The 18765-nt window shown below is 37.6% G+C and overlaps 1 protein-coding gene across 1 annotated transcript in view; it reads right to left on the minus strand.

The window, feature by feature from the left end:
• The window catches only part of REV3L (REV3 like, DNA directed polymerase zeta catalytic subunit), a 209484-nt gene that overhangs the window by 72613 nt on the left and 118106 nt on the right, over positions 1-18765 (minus strand). The window contains exons 11-15 of the mRNA XM_019537923.1: positions 15628-15865; positions 13756-13898; positions 4129-8320; positions 2008-2978; positions 875-957 (exon numbers count right to left, since the gene is read on the minus strand). Coding sequence (XP_019393468.1) covers positions 875-957; positions 2008-2978; positions 4129-8320; positions 13756-13898; positions 15628-15865 — 5627 coding nt within the window. The remainder of the gene's footprint in view (positions 1-874; positions 958-2007; positions 2979-4128; positions 8321-13755; positions 13899-15627; positions 15866-18765) is intronic.

Genomic DNA, 18765 nt, shown 5'->3' on the forward strand with positions numbered 1-18765 from the left:
TATTTTCTAAGTAATCTTAAAAGATTTTTCTTATAATTACTTGAAATTCTCATTTTTCTTCCTATTGTCTTAATATTAAGCTCACAAACTGTAATGTTAAAATTAACACAAAAATTCCTTATATGTAGTCTATATTGTACAGTACATCTGTATGAAAAAGGCAAGTCATCCTAAAACTTTAATTATCCCCCCCCCCCATTTTTTTATTTTATTTTATTTTTTTTGCTTATAATGCCCCTGGCACACACTAATATAATTGTGTGATTGGTATCCGAGAAACTTTATACGCTCAATCCTAAAAACTGCATGTCCTGCCATGCCAAAGGGAATTTTGGTTAGTATATGGTATTTGTAAAAGACTAACGAAGAGGTCATTACCACATTTGACAGATTAGTGCAACAGGATATAAAAAAAAGCTAATCGATACATTATAATTTAATTTGTTGGTTGCATACACTCATATGGACACATTTATTCTCACAAATGCATACTGACATTGCAATAACACCACCTCAAGCACAACTGACAGCATATAATTTTTTTAATTAAAAAAAAGAACACAAGAAAAATCACAAGTCTACAAAACATCTTGGAATTTGATATGACCATATAAAATAGGCTTAAGATTTGCTTTTGTATTTTCTTTTCGTATTTGCATCCTTGTAATTGCCATACAATTAAAATTTTCCTAGATTCCACCTGTAAAAGAAATGCCATGAAAACCAGAAAGCTGTTGTAACCTCTACTTCTAAAAACAGTTTTAAAATACATACAAGTGGGACAAAGTAAGACATGACCATCACTGCTTCAGAACTAACACATAAACGTATATGCAATGTTATAAAAACATATCTTTATCATAAAATTTCTCACCTTCACTTGTGTTGTTAAAAGTACTCTTCGAAGAGTGTCAGCATTACTTCCTCTTCTCTGACTTAATTTATGAATTTTGGTTTCTGTAAGGACATATAGCAAAATGATTTGGTTCCTTCAAATATTCGCTAGAAAGCAGAATTAAGTACAAAGAAAGTGAAAAAGCTCCTGGATACTACAGCCTGAATGGGATAATCACCTTTTAGTTCAAAAACAATTTTAAGACTGCAGTAGTTTCTAAAAGCATACTAAATGTATGGTATTAAGACAAGAACACTTCTCTTGTACAGTTCAACTTAAAACATTTAAAATTTATACTCTAAATTCAAATTAAGTAGTTGTTTGATGAATGCCAGAATTTTAACTAAAGATTTAATAAGCAAAAACATTGTCAATTCAACTTCAATAATGGTGGCCGCATACAGATGATCAGTTATACTAGAAGATATTTTTCTAGTAGAAAAAGTCCAGGAATTGGACTATACAAGATGTTCTTCTAGTCCCATAGCAGGAGAACTTCACAGGTGAGCTAGAGAGCTGCTCCCTCGGCCATACCCACCCTCAGCAGAGCTGAGACCTGCCCTCTTGCCTTGGAAGAAGGCAGGCAATGAAGTGGCAGTTGGCAACTGCTGGAAAGCAGCAGCAGCAGCTACTACAAGGAGCTGGGGAGGGTTCCAGACCAAGGAGAATATGCCTCTCCTCTACCGCCCAACTAACTGGGAGCATTCCCAAACACAGGAGAATACCCCCACCATCCTGCCAAACAGCAGCCATTTGTGCTCTGGGAGAAAAAGTTTGACTATCAGCACAACTTTTCTACCAAGAGAAAAAACTATTCTCCTAGTATAAAACTGAACATCTGCAGAGGTCAAGTGTTTGTGTCTACTACTATAAAATCTATACCATAGTCAAATGACAACACAGCATAAGGATGTTTTGATACCAGAATCCTAATGGTTGAATAATTATTTCATAAATGTTTACCACATTATTACCCTTGCAAAAATAGTTTAGTTTAATCTCCCAATAGGGCAGTGGATATTTCCCCATTTAAAAATAAATAAATTAATCAATTTTCAGAAACTATTTTTGTGTCTCTCCCTGGTTTTATCTTGCTTAAATAACAGTTTTACCTGTTGATAAGGGGGTAAAGTCAAGTGCATCTGGTATTACTTCTTGAGGTTTTCTCTGCACAAGGGGAGTACTATGTAGGCAAAATGATTCCAGATTTCTAGCACCTTCTTTGAGCAAGAGTGGAGACGTGCTCAAGGGAGTCCAACCCTCAGCTTTGACAGGTTTATCTTCACTCTCAGCAGATGTTACATCCTTTTCTTCCACAGAAGATGGAACTATATCTTGATTACTCCAGTCTGCATCTTCAAAACTGGACTGCCTAGAATCTGGGGATGCTGCTTGTTGCCAAGGAGGAAGCACTGGAGAATCTGGTGAGCTATAATTGATATAGTAGTCCTCTTCCTCTTCTTCCTTATCAGGTTCTATTGTTGAAGTAGCAACTGTTTTGCTTTCAACTGGGGTTTTATTTGGTTCTATGGTATAATTTGTAGAAATTATATTATTCACGTGTGTGTCACAAGTTTCCTTGGTTTTTATTACTGTAGTACTTATCTGGGAAACAGGAGAATCTTTTGTAGGTCCAGTAGGTCTCCTATCTTGCAGGTTAGGTAAACTCTCATCCTCAACAACTGTTTTTGTTATTTCAACAGGTTTCTCTGAAGGCAGTGTTGTAGAGCTCAAATTCTCATTTCCTTTTTCCATCTCAACAGGCTGGTCCTTAGGCAATTTCTTCATAAGCTCATATTCTTCTTTGGCATGGAGCCATGTCTGAACCTGCTGGCGACTTGGAGCACATTTACAAGGCATGATTACTATTTTTTTATCTTCACTAGTTTTATGGCTATTAATTTGTCTTTTATCAATAACAGATTGCCCATTGCGTTGAGGTGATCCTGGCCTAGGATTTTGTGTCATTGCTGAAAATGCTGTCTTCCAGAGCCGTAGTCCTTCCAAGGAAAAGTCTCCTTCAAACTCGGGTAGATCATTTGGAAGTCTAGTTTCTACTGTGAGAAGTCGACCTCCAATCTCCCTATAAAGAAAATATTATAAATTTATTTTGCCACAAATTAAAACTCTTGAGATTAATTACTCTTTCCTTATAGAATCCCTATAGGAGCTTCTAGTGAGCCTCTCCAAATGTTACTTGCCTTATGTTTTACTTTCATATTAAAGATCCCAGGATAACCATCGACCTTTCAGCAGAAGAGAGCTATGGGTAAGTTCCTCCTAGAGTCTATTATGTGTTCATAAAAATCAGCAAAAGAGGTCACTAAAAATTAAGTGGATGATCAATTCCTTTCCCTCAAGGAAAGATCATGCTGTGTCCATATAGCTTCTCAACCCTACTGGTTCATAGACTTGAGAACAAGTTAGTTTCTAACATCACACAGTAGCAATATGTCACAGGATTATTTACAAAACTGGAATTGTTTACTGTAAAATAAACTATAAGCAAATACATATTTTTAGTGACAGAGAGAGACACTACCTTCATGCTTGTGGGTACCTAGCATTAAAACACGATGTAGTTTCAGGAAGGGAGTAGAAATCCTCTCTGGTTACAGAAATACATCTGAAGGACCACTACATTTTGGGATTAGATGTATATTTATTAAGGAATGAATTAATGTAAAATGAATATGGCTTTAGCACTGGGAGGAAGCCTCTTTTACAATATTATGACAATGTGACCAGTTTCACTATTTGCAAAAATCATTCTCTTAAATACTTGATCAACACTTGTCATCCATTAGAGGGGTATCTAAGCACTTGTCAGATTTACAGGCAGTCTTCATAATCAGAACCAAACAGAGTCCCAAGATAGTTGGTAGCTTCCACACCAGGTCATATGGGCAGACCAAGGGAGCAGGTAGTCAGTTCACTCATCCTTTGAACATTACTGTGGATACCAAAACTACACAAGCCAATAAAAAACATGCAGGCACAGTGAAATCAAACAAATGGATTTTTTCAAACTCTTCATTACTGAGTTAAAAAATATAAAAACCTGGAACTTTAAGTACATCATACATCACTGGGTGAAAATCTCCTACACTGTATAATAAAATTAACTTCACAAGAATGGCCACTTAGATTTAATACAATTACAAAAAGAGACAGAGAAAGAGAGAGAGAGAAAGAGAGAAGGACCTTATAATATAAGTGCATAGGGAATGTACCTGGGCTTTTCTGGTGCATCAGAAGGATTGCTGCAAAATGGTTCTTGGTAAATTGTTTCTGCAAGATCATGATGCAGCAAAGTTGCCATGATTTCTTCACGACTTGGTGGGGACATGAGAGGTTTAAGAACATGAGCAGTACGAGGTGTAAGACTTCCATTCTTTGATTGTGAGGGAGAACTAGTTGACCTTGGTGAACTGTCGGGAGTTGGCGTTAAGCCCTCATTATTTCTTGGAACATACAACTCTAAATCCTCTGAAGTGCCATCCACAAGATCGCCATCCGGAGAAGACAAGAGGGAAGTAAAAGAGGTATTAACAGAATCAAGTGATTGACATGATTCAAAAGTGGCTTCCTTTCTAGTGCGACTTTGAATCCAGTCTGAATTAGCTGGCTGTGGAAGATTAAGAAATCTCTCTTTGCTCAGTGGATTTCTGTTCAACTTGTATTTCTCATTTACATAGTCCTCTGTCTCTTGGATACAAAAAGCATCTATTGATGAGTTAGATCGAGATGTTGGAGTGTGAACACTGTTTCTCCACTGACTGTGGGGAAGGTTCTCATTGCTTTCCAAGGATGCTTTCTCAAAAAGCTCAGGGCTCAGAGCACCAGGTCTAATCCATTTACCTGGGTCTGAAGGGCACTGTTTCTCTTCCTCAGATTTTTGGCTATTAACGTTTAAAAGTTCATTTTCTGTTGTTTGTCCAGAAGAAAGATCCTGGACAGCATCACTCAAAAACTTCTGTGGCAGATTTTGGTCTGCTGGGACAAACTGACTTCCAGAGTACAAACTGCAAAATCCAGTCTGCCCTATAGCATTAATATCAAAATTGTAATTGTGGTCTGGGGACAAGCTGTCTTCAAGGGAATAACAACTTTCAAAGCCTGGATCTGAAAAAAAAATGGGGCTGTCATCTGACACGGAGTGGTCAATCTGATTAGTGTTCTGTTGGTTAAAAGAATCTACTTTTAAAAGTTTGGGCGTTTTTTCTTTAGGCTTCGTAGTTTTGGGAGTACGGGACTTCCTTGGTGAAGTGACTGACTTTGATCTTTTAATTGCTTTATTCTGTTCAAGAGGGCAAGAAATACTTCTGTTCAGCTGAGGTTTAACTGATAATGCTTCTTGCATAACATTTGCATGTTGTGCTTTTTGCTGTCTTTTTTGCAGTAATTCTTTTAGAACAGCTAGCCCAGACTGTCCTTCACTGAATGCTGATGGGGCCACGATAGTTCGATTTTTACACTGAGAAGAAGGTTTTGTTTGTGAGGTGGTTTCTGATAGGGACTTCGGTTTTACTTTTTCAGGTTTAAAATGTGACACATCCAAAACAAATCCTCTCTGTTTGTGTTCCCATCCTATCTGCTTTACTGGACTCTTCAAAGCAGTTACAAAACAGTTTTTAGGTAATTGAAGAGACCCATGGCTTTCCTCAGATGATTTGAGTATGGAAGAATAGGGATCAGCAAATTTTGCTGCTTCTGATAAGCACAAAACTTGCTGTTGATTACTCTCTTTACAATGCAAAAAATTAGTGGTATGCATCTGATCAGTCTTAGTTAGGTCTAAAGAACTATGAGTTTCATTTAATTTTCCAACTGATAAGTATCTAGTCTGTGAATTCACAGGCTCTCCCATCTTTGTAGATGTTGTATCTTTAGAAATATGTGCATTCTGTGTTACCTGAGATGGATCAAATATGCTATTTTGAATCAAACAAGATTCCTTCATACGACATACTGTACTTTGACTCTTAGGCCTTTGGGAGTTTATTTTTGTTATTTCCCTTCCAGCTAGGACGGGAATGGAAATGATAGATGAATGAAGGTCTCCTCGTGCAGTAGCGAAACTTTGTAAATCCAGAGATTTATCAGTTTCCAGCAATGAATGAAAATAGCCAGATGATTTTCCTTGTGCATCAGCTGTGGAGGTGAGCTGTGTGGAAGGTAAGTGTCCTGTTGAGTAGCCAGTTAAAAGACTCTCTTTCTGAGTAAGAAGTGGTTGTGAGCTGCTAGAGTTGTGAGAAATCTCAGGCAAATCTTGGTGCTTCAGTACAAATTTAACTTCTGCAGCAGAACGAACATTTCCTTTTTCACCTTTAAATGTCATGCGTTTCCTCGATGATATTTTTTCAGCTGTTTTTTGTTTCTGTTTTGTTCTAGGTTTCTTTTTTCCATCATCTGGTGTTTTATCTGTCTGATTAATCCTGCTCCTTTTCTTAGTAGCTATTGTGGGGCCGGGAAACTTCTTTTTACATTTCTTAACCTGAGATTTTGCTCGACTATTTTTTCCTACATTGGAATGAACAGTCTTGCTATTGAACATGTTAGGACCCTTAAAAAGTAAAGCTTCTTTATCTAGATCAGTCATAATTTCTTCTGCTTTTGGATCAGTGGGAGACCAGCAGCGAGGGGGAGAGGCATTTATTGGGCTTGTGCTTCTCTCAGAGAGAAAACCTAATTTAGACATAACATCACTATAGTTATAGTCACAGTCTTCAGCTTCGGCATTGTAAGATGGTGAAGGAGGAGAAAGGACTGCATGAGTTCTTTTTCTGAAAGATAAAGTTCTTTTAATATTTTTATTATTTGCTTTTTGTGGTTTTCCAGTTTTTTTCTTAGCTGACTTATGTTTTGCTTTCCTTCTGTGACTTTTCTTTGGTGTTAATGGATAAATAGGATATTTGGTTGCAGGGGAGTCAGGAACTTTTGGCCAAAAGTCCTTTAAAGGTGCAAGCTTTTTATATAAATTCATTTTTTCCTCTGTAAGTACTACTTGTTCCTCACTAGAATCTACTTTACCTAATTTAACAAGCATATTTTTTCTCCCTCTAAATCTATTGATGATAATGTATTTGATAATAACAGGTGGCAGTTTTTTAGAGAGTTTTCTACGTTTTCGAGATTTCTGAGACCCATCCAAACTTTCCCCACTATCTATGGGATGAGGTAGGCTAACTTTTGAGTTGTGTGTGACGAAACTCGATTCACTATCTTCAGTCTCATAATTTACTTTACGCTTGGTTCGGAGTGTATATTTATTCCCACATAATCCAAATGACTGCTCGGTTTCAAGAGAACCATCTCCAAACTGGCAGTCAGTACAATTAGAAGCATTTGTAGGCATCCTATTGTCAAAGGTATCATGAGGAACTTGAACTAAATCATTTGGCAAAGCACTACCCTTATCAGGAATATTACTACATGCATTACCTTGTGTATAGCAGCTTTCCTTAGTGGATGCAATATGATTTACACTTACAAGCTCCTGATGGTTGATAAGGCCAAGTTTCTTTTTATTCAATTTTAACCTGGACTGTTTGTTGCCTGGCTGTAATTTATATGTTACAGGAGCTAATTTTTGTGGTCGGCTGAGACAATTAGAAAGAACAACACTGGGAAAGAACATGTAATGCGCTGCTTGTTGACTGAGGCTTGGTTTTTCTGCCTTATGTTCCTGAAATTCTTCATACCTAATTTTAAGCTTATTAAGGCCACCTTCATCAGTACTGTTTTCAACAGAATGCATCACAGTTCGATTCCCCCCTGAACAAGACACCAAATCACAATTTTCTGTTACTGTTGTAGGGAAAAAGCTATTTATACTTGTGCTGCTGGATTTTTCGCTTATTTCAGAAGGCATTTTACTTTTGGAGTGGCTCAAATCTGAAAAATTAAATGAGTTTTTACCCAATATACCATCACTAATGTGGCGGCTCATATGCATAAAAGAGGAATCCTTCTCAACCTTCCTGATGCTGGTATACTTCCTACTTGGCATCTGTCTGCTCACTGACGAAATATCATCTTCATATTCAAAAATGTTATTTTCACAAGAAGAAACAGGAAGAATATCCTTCTTATTACTTTCTTTGTGTGAGTTTTCAGAATGGGCACTATTGCTGAATGACATTGGGTATTTTGCAGTGTAAGTGCTTTCTTTTGTAAGAGGGTGGACTGAAAGTTCAGGTCTTGCTTCTGTGTTTGGCTGTGAAAGCTCTTCTACTAAATCTTCATTATCCAAAACATGGGAAGGAAGGGCACTTGTGTGTTTACACTGGAAAGTAATCTTAGCAGAAGATGGGGGTTCTAGCGTAGCAGCGTCTTTGTGAAATATTGAGGTCTTTACAGACATTTTGCTTGTTGCAATTACAGAGGAATGAGTTCGAGAACTTTCATTATTCAAAGGATTGTCTGGAATGGAAAATAAATAATTATTACTATAATTAATTCCTTAGACTTTAAAAAAAAAAAAAAGTCTTTAACCATCTTAAGATAAGTCTTTGAAAGGCCTTCCCATTAAAAAAGATCGTATTCTATTTGTGACCACTGTTATTATGACCTTGGTTCACAAGATACCATACTAAATTACCACATCTATCAACAGTTAAACTGTCAGTCACAGGATCTGACCAGGGGGGTAGCTTACTCCACACACAGCATCAATGCAAAGTTGTTAACGTAAGGTAAATTCATATCATAATTTAAGACTGGAGCTAGACTGTTCTCAGTGGTGGCAGATAACAGAACAAGAAGCAATGGTCTCAAGTTGCAGCATAAGAAGTTTAGGTTACATATTGTGAAAAATTCTCACCAGGAGGCTAGTAAAGCACTAAAGAGGTTGTGAAATCTCCGTTCTTGGTGGTTTTTATGACCTGGCTAGACAAAGCCGTAGGTGGGATGATATAGTTGGGGATGGTCCTGCTTTGAGCAGGGGATTGGGACTAGATTAGATGACCTCCTGACATCCCTTCCAACTCTAACTTGCTATAATTCTAAGACACTTACACACTTTCAAATGACCTGGAAGAATTCACCTGGGTTTATTTTTGTGGTAAAAAGCTTGCCTGGAGATGGTTAAACAGACATTTGAGCGCTGAGCTCCTGAAGAACAAAAAGACTGCAGTGCTAACACTGAGCAGCCATGGGGACTCTGTGCACACATCTGCATTCCCTGAAGGCTCCCTCAGCCCTGACTGGCTGACCTAGACTGCTCAGAGTTGTCCTATGTCTCCCTGAAGCACACTGTGGAATTGTGAAGGGGGCATATTCTGCTCCCTGCTGGGGTAAATAGTAGAGTAGGTGTAAAGCACCTGAGATGCTAGAGGGCTATGCTGTGGCTTCTCTGAGAAGGGTTAATTGTACAGCTATTTGCTCTCCCAGGAGTGGTTTTTCACTCTGGGTTGTTCTCAGGTTGCATCTCTTTCATAAGTTCAAAAAACGCGTGGAAACACAGGAAAGGCTATATTCAGGTGTTTTTCAAACAGAATAATATAAGTTCTATTTTTGATCAACAGAACAAAGTTCGTCAGTTGCGTAACTGAAGTCTCCCAAGTAGTCAGCTGATGCTGGTACACAGTAGGTGTGTGTACATAAGATGCTACGTCGCTGTAGCAACAAGCTACGGCAACATAACTTGTTGCTCTGGCAATGTAGTGTTCGTAGGCACAAACCGTGATGCTGATGCTACATCGCTATAGCGATGGGCTACATTGCTGTAGCTTGTTGCTATGGGAACATAGCATCTAAAAATAACTGCGCTGCTGGGAGCGCACAGTACCAACATCTAAAAGTAACCATGCATCATTTAGCAAGTAGTAAATAAATGTACAGTACCAAATGTGTGGTCAGGGGCACGTGTAGATGTGCCCAGTATGTTTTCTCTTATGAGCATGTGCTATTACTTATGTCTAATGTGATGAGGTAGCTTCTCAACACTATTACAAACCTCTTTGGATTAACACAAAACGTTTTTCTACAATATTTGTGAAAAGCAAAAGCCATTCTAAGAATTTATGGAAGCAAAGCCTAAAAAACAAGGTCAATTACTGAGTTTATATTTTTGACAGGATCTGCCAGGAACTGGATGCACAACAGAGATTTTTCTTTGAGTTCTGGTAAGAAAAGGAAAATCTTTACTTCTAACAATATCCCTTGGTGGATAGGAGTTGCTGAGCTCACGTAAGCAACTCTAGATGTAATGTGCCTCCATTGAAAGGAGGGCCAATGACAGAAACACAGAGAAAATGGGAATGATTCACTGAAATTACAAGGAACACTTGAAGGCTTTCTTCCCCAACAATTAAAGGAAAAAAAGGGATTTGTATTAACCAGGCAGCAGTCACAAAGACTAGTATGACTATATGAGTATTTTTGGTGTGAAATCTTTTATTGGACTAACTGTATATTTGGGAAGGATCTTGGACAAGCTTTCAGGCACAAGGTATCTTTCCTCAGGTCTGGAAAATAAGTAAACGAAGCTCAAGTGCCATTTACTATTTGATAAAAGCAAGCTGATGTTTACTAGTTTTGAATTTACCATATTGCCAATTATGAGACCTTCAGTTAATAAATGTGTTATTTTTCACATGAAAACAAGGTTAAGTGATTGTTCTGAAAATGTTTTTCCCAAATTAAATATCTTCTGGATATGAATATTTTGAACACTAATTCATATTGAAGAAATGTATTTTAACAATGATTGTGTTACATTTTTATAAATTGAACAAATTATTTTTTGTATTACATCATGGATATAAAATGTTGTGAGCAGGGAAATTACATATAATAGGTTTCCTGAGGAGAGGAGGTATTGCCATGCCAGATCAAATTACTGATGGATACAATCATTTATCCATTCTGCTCCTCTATGCTTACAATGCACAGAAGAAAACAATGTTTCTAAAAAAAAGTGATTAAAGAATGGAGAATTTTGTTTATGATCTTTATATTCATTACAAGTATGAAATTTTATTTTTCTAAGTACAACACTGATTAAATATTTTGAGTATAAGTACTGAAATTTTGTGTGTAATTTTTACGTGGGAGTGTCAAATTGCTACAAGGAGTAGGAAAAAATGTAGCATTTAGCTATACTTTGAGAACTAATTCTTGCCTTAATGAATTACGAAAATTATACTAAAACTAAAAGGATCTGTGCACATATAGACCAAGGCAAAATTAGGATTTTATACTAACCAGTTATTTTTCAGATTCAGAAAGTGTGTTGCATACCTTGGATTTTAAGCTGCAATTTCAAATTTTCTGGTCAGTGAGGTATGATTAATGTAAGGTATCAAAACTGCATTAATGAGAAATGACTGCTATTAATTGGAAGGAAACCAAAACTCATTCATCTTAATATTAGGAATCTTTTGATTCAGATATTTTTAACAGTGGAAAATGTATGGTAAATACTAAACTGTTCTGTTCATAAATCTACCCTGCACAAATCAACTCCATATATTCAGGTTTAGTTATAGGGAAAACAGCTTTCCCTCCTGAATGTGTTAATAACTACAGATCATGCCCTTGAACTATTAGTATTTTTTTAAGTCAGTAGACACGGTAGCTACCATCTACTATGTTTCTGTCATTAGTACTGGACTGAAGAAAAGCAGCTCAAATTGTCCTGGTAAATGTTGATGACTTTTTAAGAATTGCTGAAAAGCAGAATCAATGAAGATTTGGTCGACTCTTCTCCCTTTTTATATGGAAATAATTTCTAGCTGTGTGCCTTATTGTAATATTACTTTTAAAAAAGCTAGGCTAGCTCTGTTGTGCTAAATAGAAGGCTCAGCACTGACTCTTTGATTCTTGGACCAAGAGTCAGGGAGCTCTTGAAAGCAATTTCCCAAACTGCAGTTTCTAATTATTCATATTGTTCAGATAATAAACTGTCTTTGCATAAGTCAACCCTACATTTTCAAGTTCAATTTTACAAAAAAACCCCAGCTTTACCCCAAATAAAATCAGTAGAAAAAGTTCCTGAATTGTTGATGCCCTGACAAACTCCCACAGTAGAATCATTACACAAGGAAAGGACGCAAAAAGAGTTGAATGAACTAAAAATAGTAAACAGAAATGAAATCATCCCCTCTATACCAAAGATAATTTTGCCCAAGTCCCAATATATCCTTGCCAGCTTAAAATTTCATGTGAATGAATAAATAGTTTTAATTAAATGGGAACTGTTCACAGTTTCTAAGAAGATAGTATGTTATTACAAGGCCTGATAACTTTATATGGTGTGAATGGAAAAAGTGAGATGTTGCATAGGAATTTTCTGACGATGTTTTTCTTGTGTAAAGTGTCTACATGTTAGGTGTATAACACAGTGATTTTTAACATGTGTTCTGTGGACCATGGGGTTCTGTGATAGGTCACTCTAGTGATTCCGCAATGAAATCAGGGGTAATGGCAGAGTGGGCCAGTGGGTAGTACACCACCATGGCCAAGCCAAGTTGCCTGGCTCTGTGTCAGTCTTTAGGATGTGGGTAGGGGTTGTGCCACAGCAGAATAAGTGATATGAAAGAGTTCCATGACTTAAGGAAGTTTGACAGCTACTGGCACAGCACTTCACTATTTGCCTTGAACAATTTACAATGAATCACAAGAAAGGTTCCAGCAGATTTCTGCATGTTTTCCTGCCTGTTTACTTCCTGAGCTTTCTCCTGACTCAGGTCACCATTGGAGCCACAGTCACATGGACTGTCTTACAGTGGGGTCTCAATATTACCCAATTCCTGGGAATGAAGATAGGAGTCTGAAAGCTTCAACTTGACATCAGGCTTTTAGAACTTCCAAGCTCCCAGCTTGCCTGAGGAAAGATTACTGCTCATCTCCTAATCAACAGAATCAGACAAAAAAGATGCTGGGACCTCCAAGCTGGTGATGATCTGGTTCATGCAGATATTGTGGCCTTCTCTTAGGCAAGCTGACCTTGCCAACTGTGAGGAACTACATGGGTAGCAAGTGTGGCCCATAAGAGTGCCATGCAAGGTTATCTGCTCTAGCACAGTGGCAGAACAGAAAGCCCTGTGTGGCACACTCAACAGCAAGCCAGTTTGTATATATCTTATGTATAAATTGACTGTGATTTTGATGGTTCTTTTTGAAGAAAAAAATTTGACTTGTAATCAAAACAATATGCTAGACCTTTTGTATAAATTCTCAATTCTTCATAATCAAATTGTGCACACTGCCGTTTCAAATTATTTAAAGAATACATTTCAGCAGAGGGGGCAGAACAAGAGTATTTTTTAAATAAACCTTTGCTCCTAACAGGTTCTCCTACAGCTGCTTTGACTCTCACCCAGTGTGTGTTAATGCAATCTTAGGACAGTAACAGGTGATGAACTGAATCCAATACAGGCTGGAAGCAAGATGCACTGTATTAAATATGGGCAGCATACATCTAAAAAGCAAAGCACACTGGGTATCTAGATTTTTCATGTAATTATTAAGTTTACAATATATATTGTGGTAGAGCTAAAGGAGCCTATAAAAGCTGAGAGAGAAAGAGAGAGATTTAAAAAAATATTAACAGAAAAATCCTAGGACGACTAGATGGACTTCACCCTCTCCATTAGGGCTAATTAACCAGAAAACCTTCATTGTTCAGACTGCTAATATAACTCAAAAGCAAAGCAGGGGGAGTTGATTAGAGGGAGAAATTGAGATTAGTAAATCTCATGCTGAATCTATATTACATCTACAGAATTTAAGACTATTCCTCTGCTGTGTTGAGACCTCCTGCTGAGGGAAGTTCACACCTTCTGGTTATCATATAGATAAGGAAGCAAGTTGTTTCAAGCAGTAACTTTCAAAGCATTTTACCATTTACTTACCACCATTTTCATCTGCAGTTCCATCTAACTGAGGTATAGAGAGATTAGCTAGAAGCATACTGTTACCACTCCATTCCATTTCTTCTTCTGAAGATGAATCCTCCTCTTCAGTTGAGCTTCGATGCAAATTTTTGCCCACTGACCTAAAAGAAAAATCAAGAAACACTGAGTGCAATATAGTATATATCTCAGATCAAAAAAGATCTAGACATAGGATAGCCCCAAAATTAAAAAGCTGTGGTAGTAAGTGAATGTGAAAATTGTCAGTGAGAAATCTGACATTATAAGAACATTGTTCAGGGATGTTATTGTGAGATGCAGTATAATGGCAGTCAGTCATTTAAAACAATTTAGACATGAAGTAGTACCTGGTGGTTCAGGAGGGTAGAAAAGGGATTCAGATATTTCAATTGTATGTAAGGAAGTTTGTATTTTTTTAAATAAAGTTCTAAGAGCTGTCAAACCAATAACTGTAATGGAAAAAGCTGAAAAACGTTCACCTGAAATTTAAGAAAAAGCTTGGCTATATAAGAAAGAAAAATCAGAATCTGTGAACAACTACAAAAGCCTTGCATTAAATATATTTTTATTTAAATTCATGGAGTTGATGAAAACATAACTATTGATGGAAACAAATTATTTTGCTAATCTAAAACAGAAGTTAAAAATATATCATCAGGCAATTGAAAATTTTAAAAAAAGGCATGCAAAAGTTTTCATGTGGATTATGGCTACTTGCCTCTAAAAATTTAAAATAATTATCTCTTTTCATTTACAGCTAGAGGAATGTAACCCCCCAGTCTAAAATCAGTGTATGAACTATATCTTTTACCCCAAATGAAAAAATAGTTCAAATATTTTGGATAAAAAGATTTTCAATTTTTTCAGCTACCACTGAACTCAGTTTTGCCTTTGACAGTATACTGACTATGGAAAAGGAAAGGTCAGATAGGAAAAAAGGCTTTGTGGTTTAAGTCTAGGAACTGGGAGCCAAACTAGCTGTTATTACAATGCTCCTGTATGGATTTAGGAAACCATCTATTTCTCTGTGCCTCATATATTTCATCTTGTAACTGGGATCATATTCCATATCTCAGAAAACTACTGCAAGAATTTTATATATTAATGTTTGTAAAGTGCCTGGATGTTCTCAGATGGAACTGCAAATAGGTAGATGCCTAACCACAATTTGGGTGAAAAAACACTGGACACATTTTCTTAATAGACTGTTAATAGTGAGTTGACAAAAAGAATCAACACAGAATGGCAACAGAATGACACAAAGTGCTCAATGAATCCCTTATCTTAAAGGATAAGGAAGCTGCCAAATACTGGTAGTCTAGAAGTGAATATTTATCTTAAGATTCAATCACTGATTCAGTGACAGGTGGAAATATAATAGTGTTAGTGCAGTAGTGGTGGATCAACCTTCAAAAATCTCTCCTAAACATTCACTCCAGATGCATCAAGCCTCATACACGTCTACGTTTGGCTCCAAAATGGATTTTAATGCACATGTTGATAAATTCTTTCCAGTGTTCAATTGCAAAGAAGTTCTCTCAAGTATCTTCTTGAAATCAAAACTGAAGCTTGGGGATTTTAGTATCCAAAACTTTCAGGCATATATATGTTCCTATACAAGTGATTACACCTAATTTATCAGCCCAAGATATGCAGGGACCCCAATGTGGTCAAATAGGCATCCCTTCTTTAGATCAAGATCAATATATTATTTGAATGACTTCAGTTTAGGATTGCTCATTCACTGGAGTTGAAATCATGAAGAACTTTGCCAGGAAGAAAAAATGAACACTTCTAAAAACAATGGGGGAAAATGCTCCATACCCGCTGCCCCCAGTGTGAAATATGTACCTTGTTTTTGCCCCAGTTTCTTCAATACTGCTGTCCCATCTCTGGGACATGAGCAAACTGAGTTCCATTTCTTCCTTCTCAACTTGTGGTTCATTTTCTTCATCATCGCTGTTCTGAGAGTTTCTAAAGCTTCCAAGAGAACGGTGATGTGATAATGTTCTATGTCCTCGCATTTGATACCCATCATCCTCCAAGCCAGCCAGCAGGTGTATCATGGCTTGATCAGCACTGGTGTCCACTGCAGAAAAAGTCCACACATGCACAAGTTTAACCTACATTTTATTCTATTTGTTCATTTTTAATTATAGTTTCCAATTCAGATAATCATTAAAATATAGCTCCTAAATACGTTAGTCCGTTTGTTTGTTACTGACAAAATTATGCCAGCACCAGAAGCATACCTTTTTTCATGCCCATCTGGCTTTCCCAATTCCCTGCTTCATATTCTCTAACTGTAATTCTGACAATCTAATTCTAATACATGCTCTTTACACTTCCTCCTCCTCACTGTTCCTAGTAAATTGACCAATTAATGTTCCTTTCTTCCCAAATCTTCCATCTCCACTGCACATGCATTAAACCCGGTCTAAAGGAAGGCTGGTACATCCTGGGCAGCCTCCACACTTTTGCCTAGGCATACATAGTTTCATAGTTTCTAGGGTCGGAAGGGACCTGAGCAGATCATCTAGTCCGACCCCCTGCCGTGGCAGGAAAGAGTACTGGGGTCAAACGACCCCAGCAAGGTGTACATCCAGCCTCCTCTCCCTTCATTTCACCATCTGATAAAAGTTTTTTCAGTTGTTTAACCTCCTCAACTCTACTCATAACAATAGCTACATGCATATTGTTGGGCTCCTGCATCCTTACTATTTCCTGGTTCTTTGCTTCCTACTTCACCCCCTGCAAAATCCAAGCTATACAGCTCCTTCTCTCCCTTTGCCTTCTATATCAGTTATTCTTCTCTCAGTTTCTATACTTATCCTCTTCTCCCTGCCCCTTCCTGCCAAAATTTCCAATTTTCTCCTAGGTGCCTTCAAGTATCCACACTGAAAATCTATCACCTAAAAGTTGATCAATAACTTCCATGCTTCATTTTTAGATATAAAACTACACTCTTTACCAAGGATCACTTTTTTTTCCAAGTTGTACTTTTCTCATAAGTGTGAAAATTGCTTGCTTTCTTTCCATTCTTTTCCTTTCCTCTAAGCTAATACTCACTCTACTGGTGATTTCAAATCCATACCCCTCCACTACTTTCTTCCCTTTCCTACCCTCCTCACTGTTAAAATATGGTTTCTACTTTACTTCATAATTATAAATCATATAGAGATTTCCTGAGGAAGAGTTATAGAAAAAATAAAATTTAGTCTCATGTCCCTAGGAGGCAGGTAACATCCATATTTTACTGGTGAAGAAACCAGAGTTCAGAAACATTAAGCTACTTACCCAAGGTCATACATGGTATCTTGACACTGTCAAGTACAGAAGCTACTTCCTTTAACTCTTAGTTCTCAGCTTAAAATCACAAGGCATTTCTTTCCTCCTACTTTTAACTTTACCTTCTGTTCTTGAATTCTTTGTTCCTTGCATGCCCAGTTCTCCAAACACCAACTCTTACCCCTTGCACTTTTACAAACTTAATTTATTATTAATGTGTTACAGTAGTGGCCAAAACCCCAACTGAGACTAGCACCTAATGTGCTACAGACTATAGCTGCGTCTTGGCCTATGCTGTTAAATTTACAATCTCAGGAGAAAATCCAGTGTGTGGGAAGTAAAACAGGCACAGAGAGGAAGCACACTACCCAAGGTCATACAGCACCTCAAGAATAGAAACTAAGTCTCCTACATGCGCATCCAGCACTTGAACAGGGGTGCACAACTCCCACTCCGAGACTTGGAAGGTACATTTTCTAGAGGAGGACCATTCCTAATAGAAGCCCCAGTGATTGGATATGAAGCTTTCAGCATATTTACGTAAGGAAAACAGGACAGCACATGCAGACACCATGTGCACATTGATTAACTGCCATGCAATGAGGCCACTGCACTCACTTTTTTGCTTTTCAAATCTTGTTTTGTTTAATTAAGCAGTTTAACAGAGAACTATAGCAGATCCTGGGTATGACTAAACTGCATCCGACTGGAAGGCCTGGTGGCAATGTAGCAAGGCAACTCCTATAAAACACCACAATGCTGCAACCTCTAGAGTAAGTATATAGCGCCTGAAAACCCTAGTCCCCAGTGCCTTGTGGGTAGTCCTTGGCTGGAGAAAGCATAAGACGGGGGGGTTCTCAAATTTTGTGATATTGTAACCCCTTAAAATAATATAAATTTATGCGACCCCCTCATGATTAAAGCTACTGATTTCATTAGGATTAAGTAGGAGATAAATAAAGCACATTTACCTTTGTATATTAATGAAATATATTTGTCAAAAAACACTTTATAAAGTTTATCAAATTCCAAACCATTTCACTGAAAAGAAAACACTGTCAAATTTAAAAATGTCAATAGTTTTCAATGAGAAGAATGAGCTTGCTTGGTACTGCTTAGTTTTTCAAACCTGGGCTTTATTTTTGAGACTGCCAGTCTCATTTCACACTCCACATTTATTTTTGATTGGTATTTGCTCTTTATAGCTGCAACTGCTGAAAACCCTGATTCACACAAGTAGGATGTTGCGAAGGGAAAACTCGCAGTCAAATCGAACTGTTGACAGATAAATACTGAGCTTTACTAACCCATGCACACTGAGATTAGAAAACATGAGAGATGCTTCCAATTCGGGCGAGTCCAAGAACATGTGCATTGCCACTGGGGGTGGGAAGCAGGCAGAATATTTACGCATTGGGGAGGAAAGAGAAGTTGTGACCCACTTTTAAGCTGCTCATGACCCCCGGGCCTAAGGGACATCACCCTGACAGAAATGTACCCTTATTGAGGCTTCACAAGTAGCTCTTATCTATTGCTCTGGCAGAAGCTACAACCATCAAAGCACCGAATGTCTGAATCCAAAAGCCAAATCAAGTCCAATCGCAATGGTCTAAAGGAAGGCTGGTACATCCTGGGCAGCCTCCACACTTTTGCCTAGGCATACATAGTTTCATAGTTTCTAGGGTCGGAAGGGACCTGAGC

The sequence above is a fragment of the Crocodylus porosus genome, unplaced genomic scaffold, assembly GCF_001723895.1.
Source record: "Crocodylus porosus isolate Cpor-Errol unplaced genomic scaffold, CroPor_comp1, whole genome shotgun sequence".
NCBI lineage: Eukaryota > Metazoa > Chordata > Crocodylia > Crocodylidae > Crocodylus > Crocodylus porosus.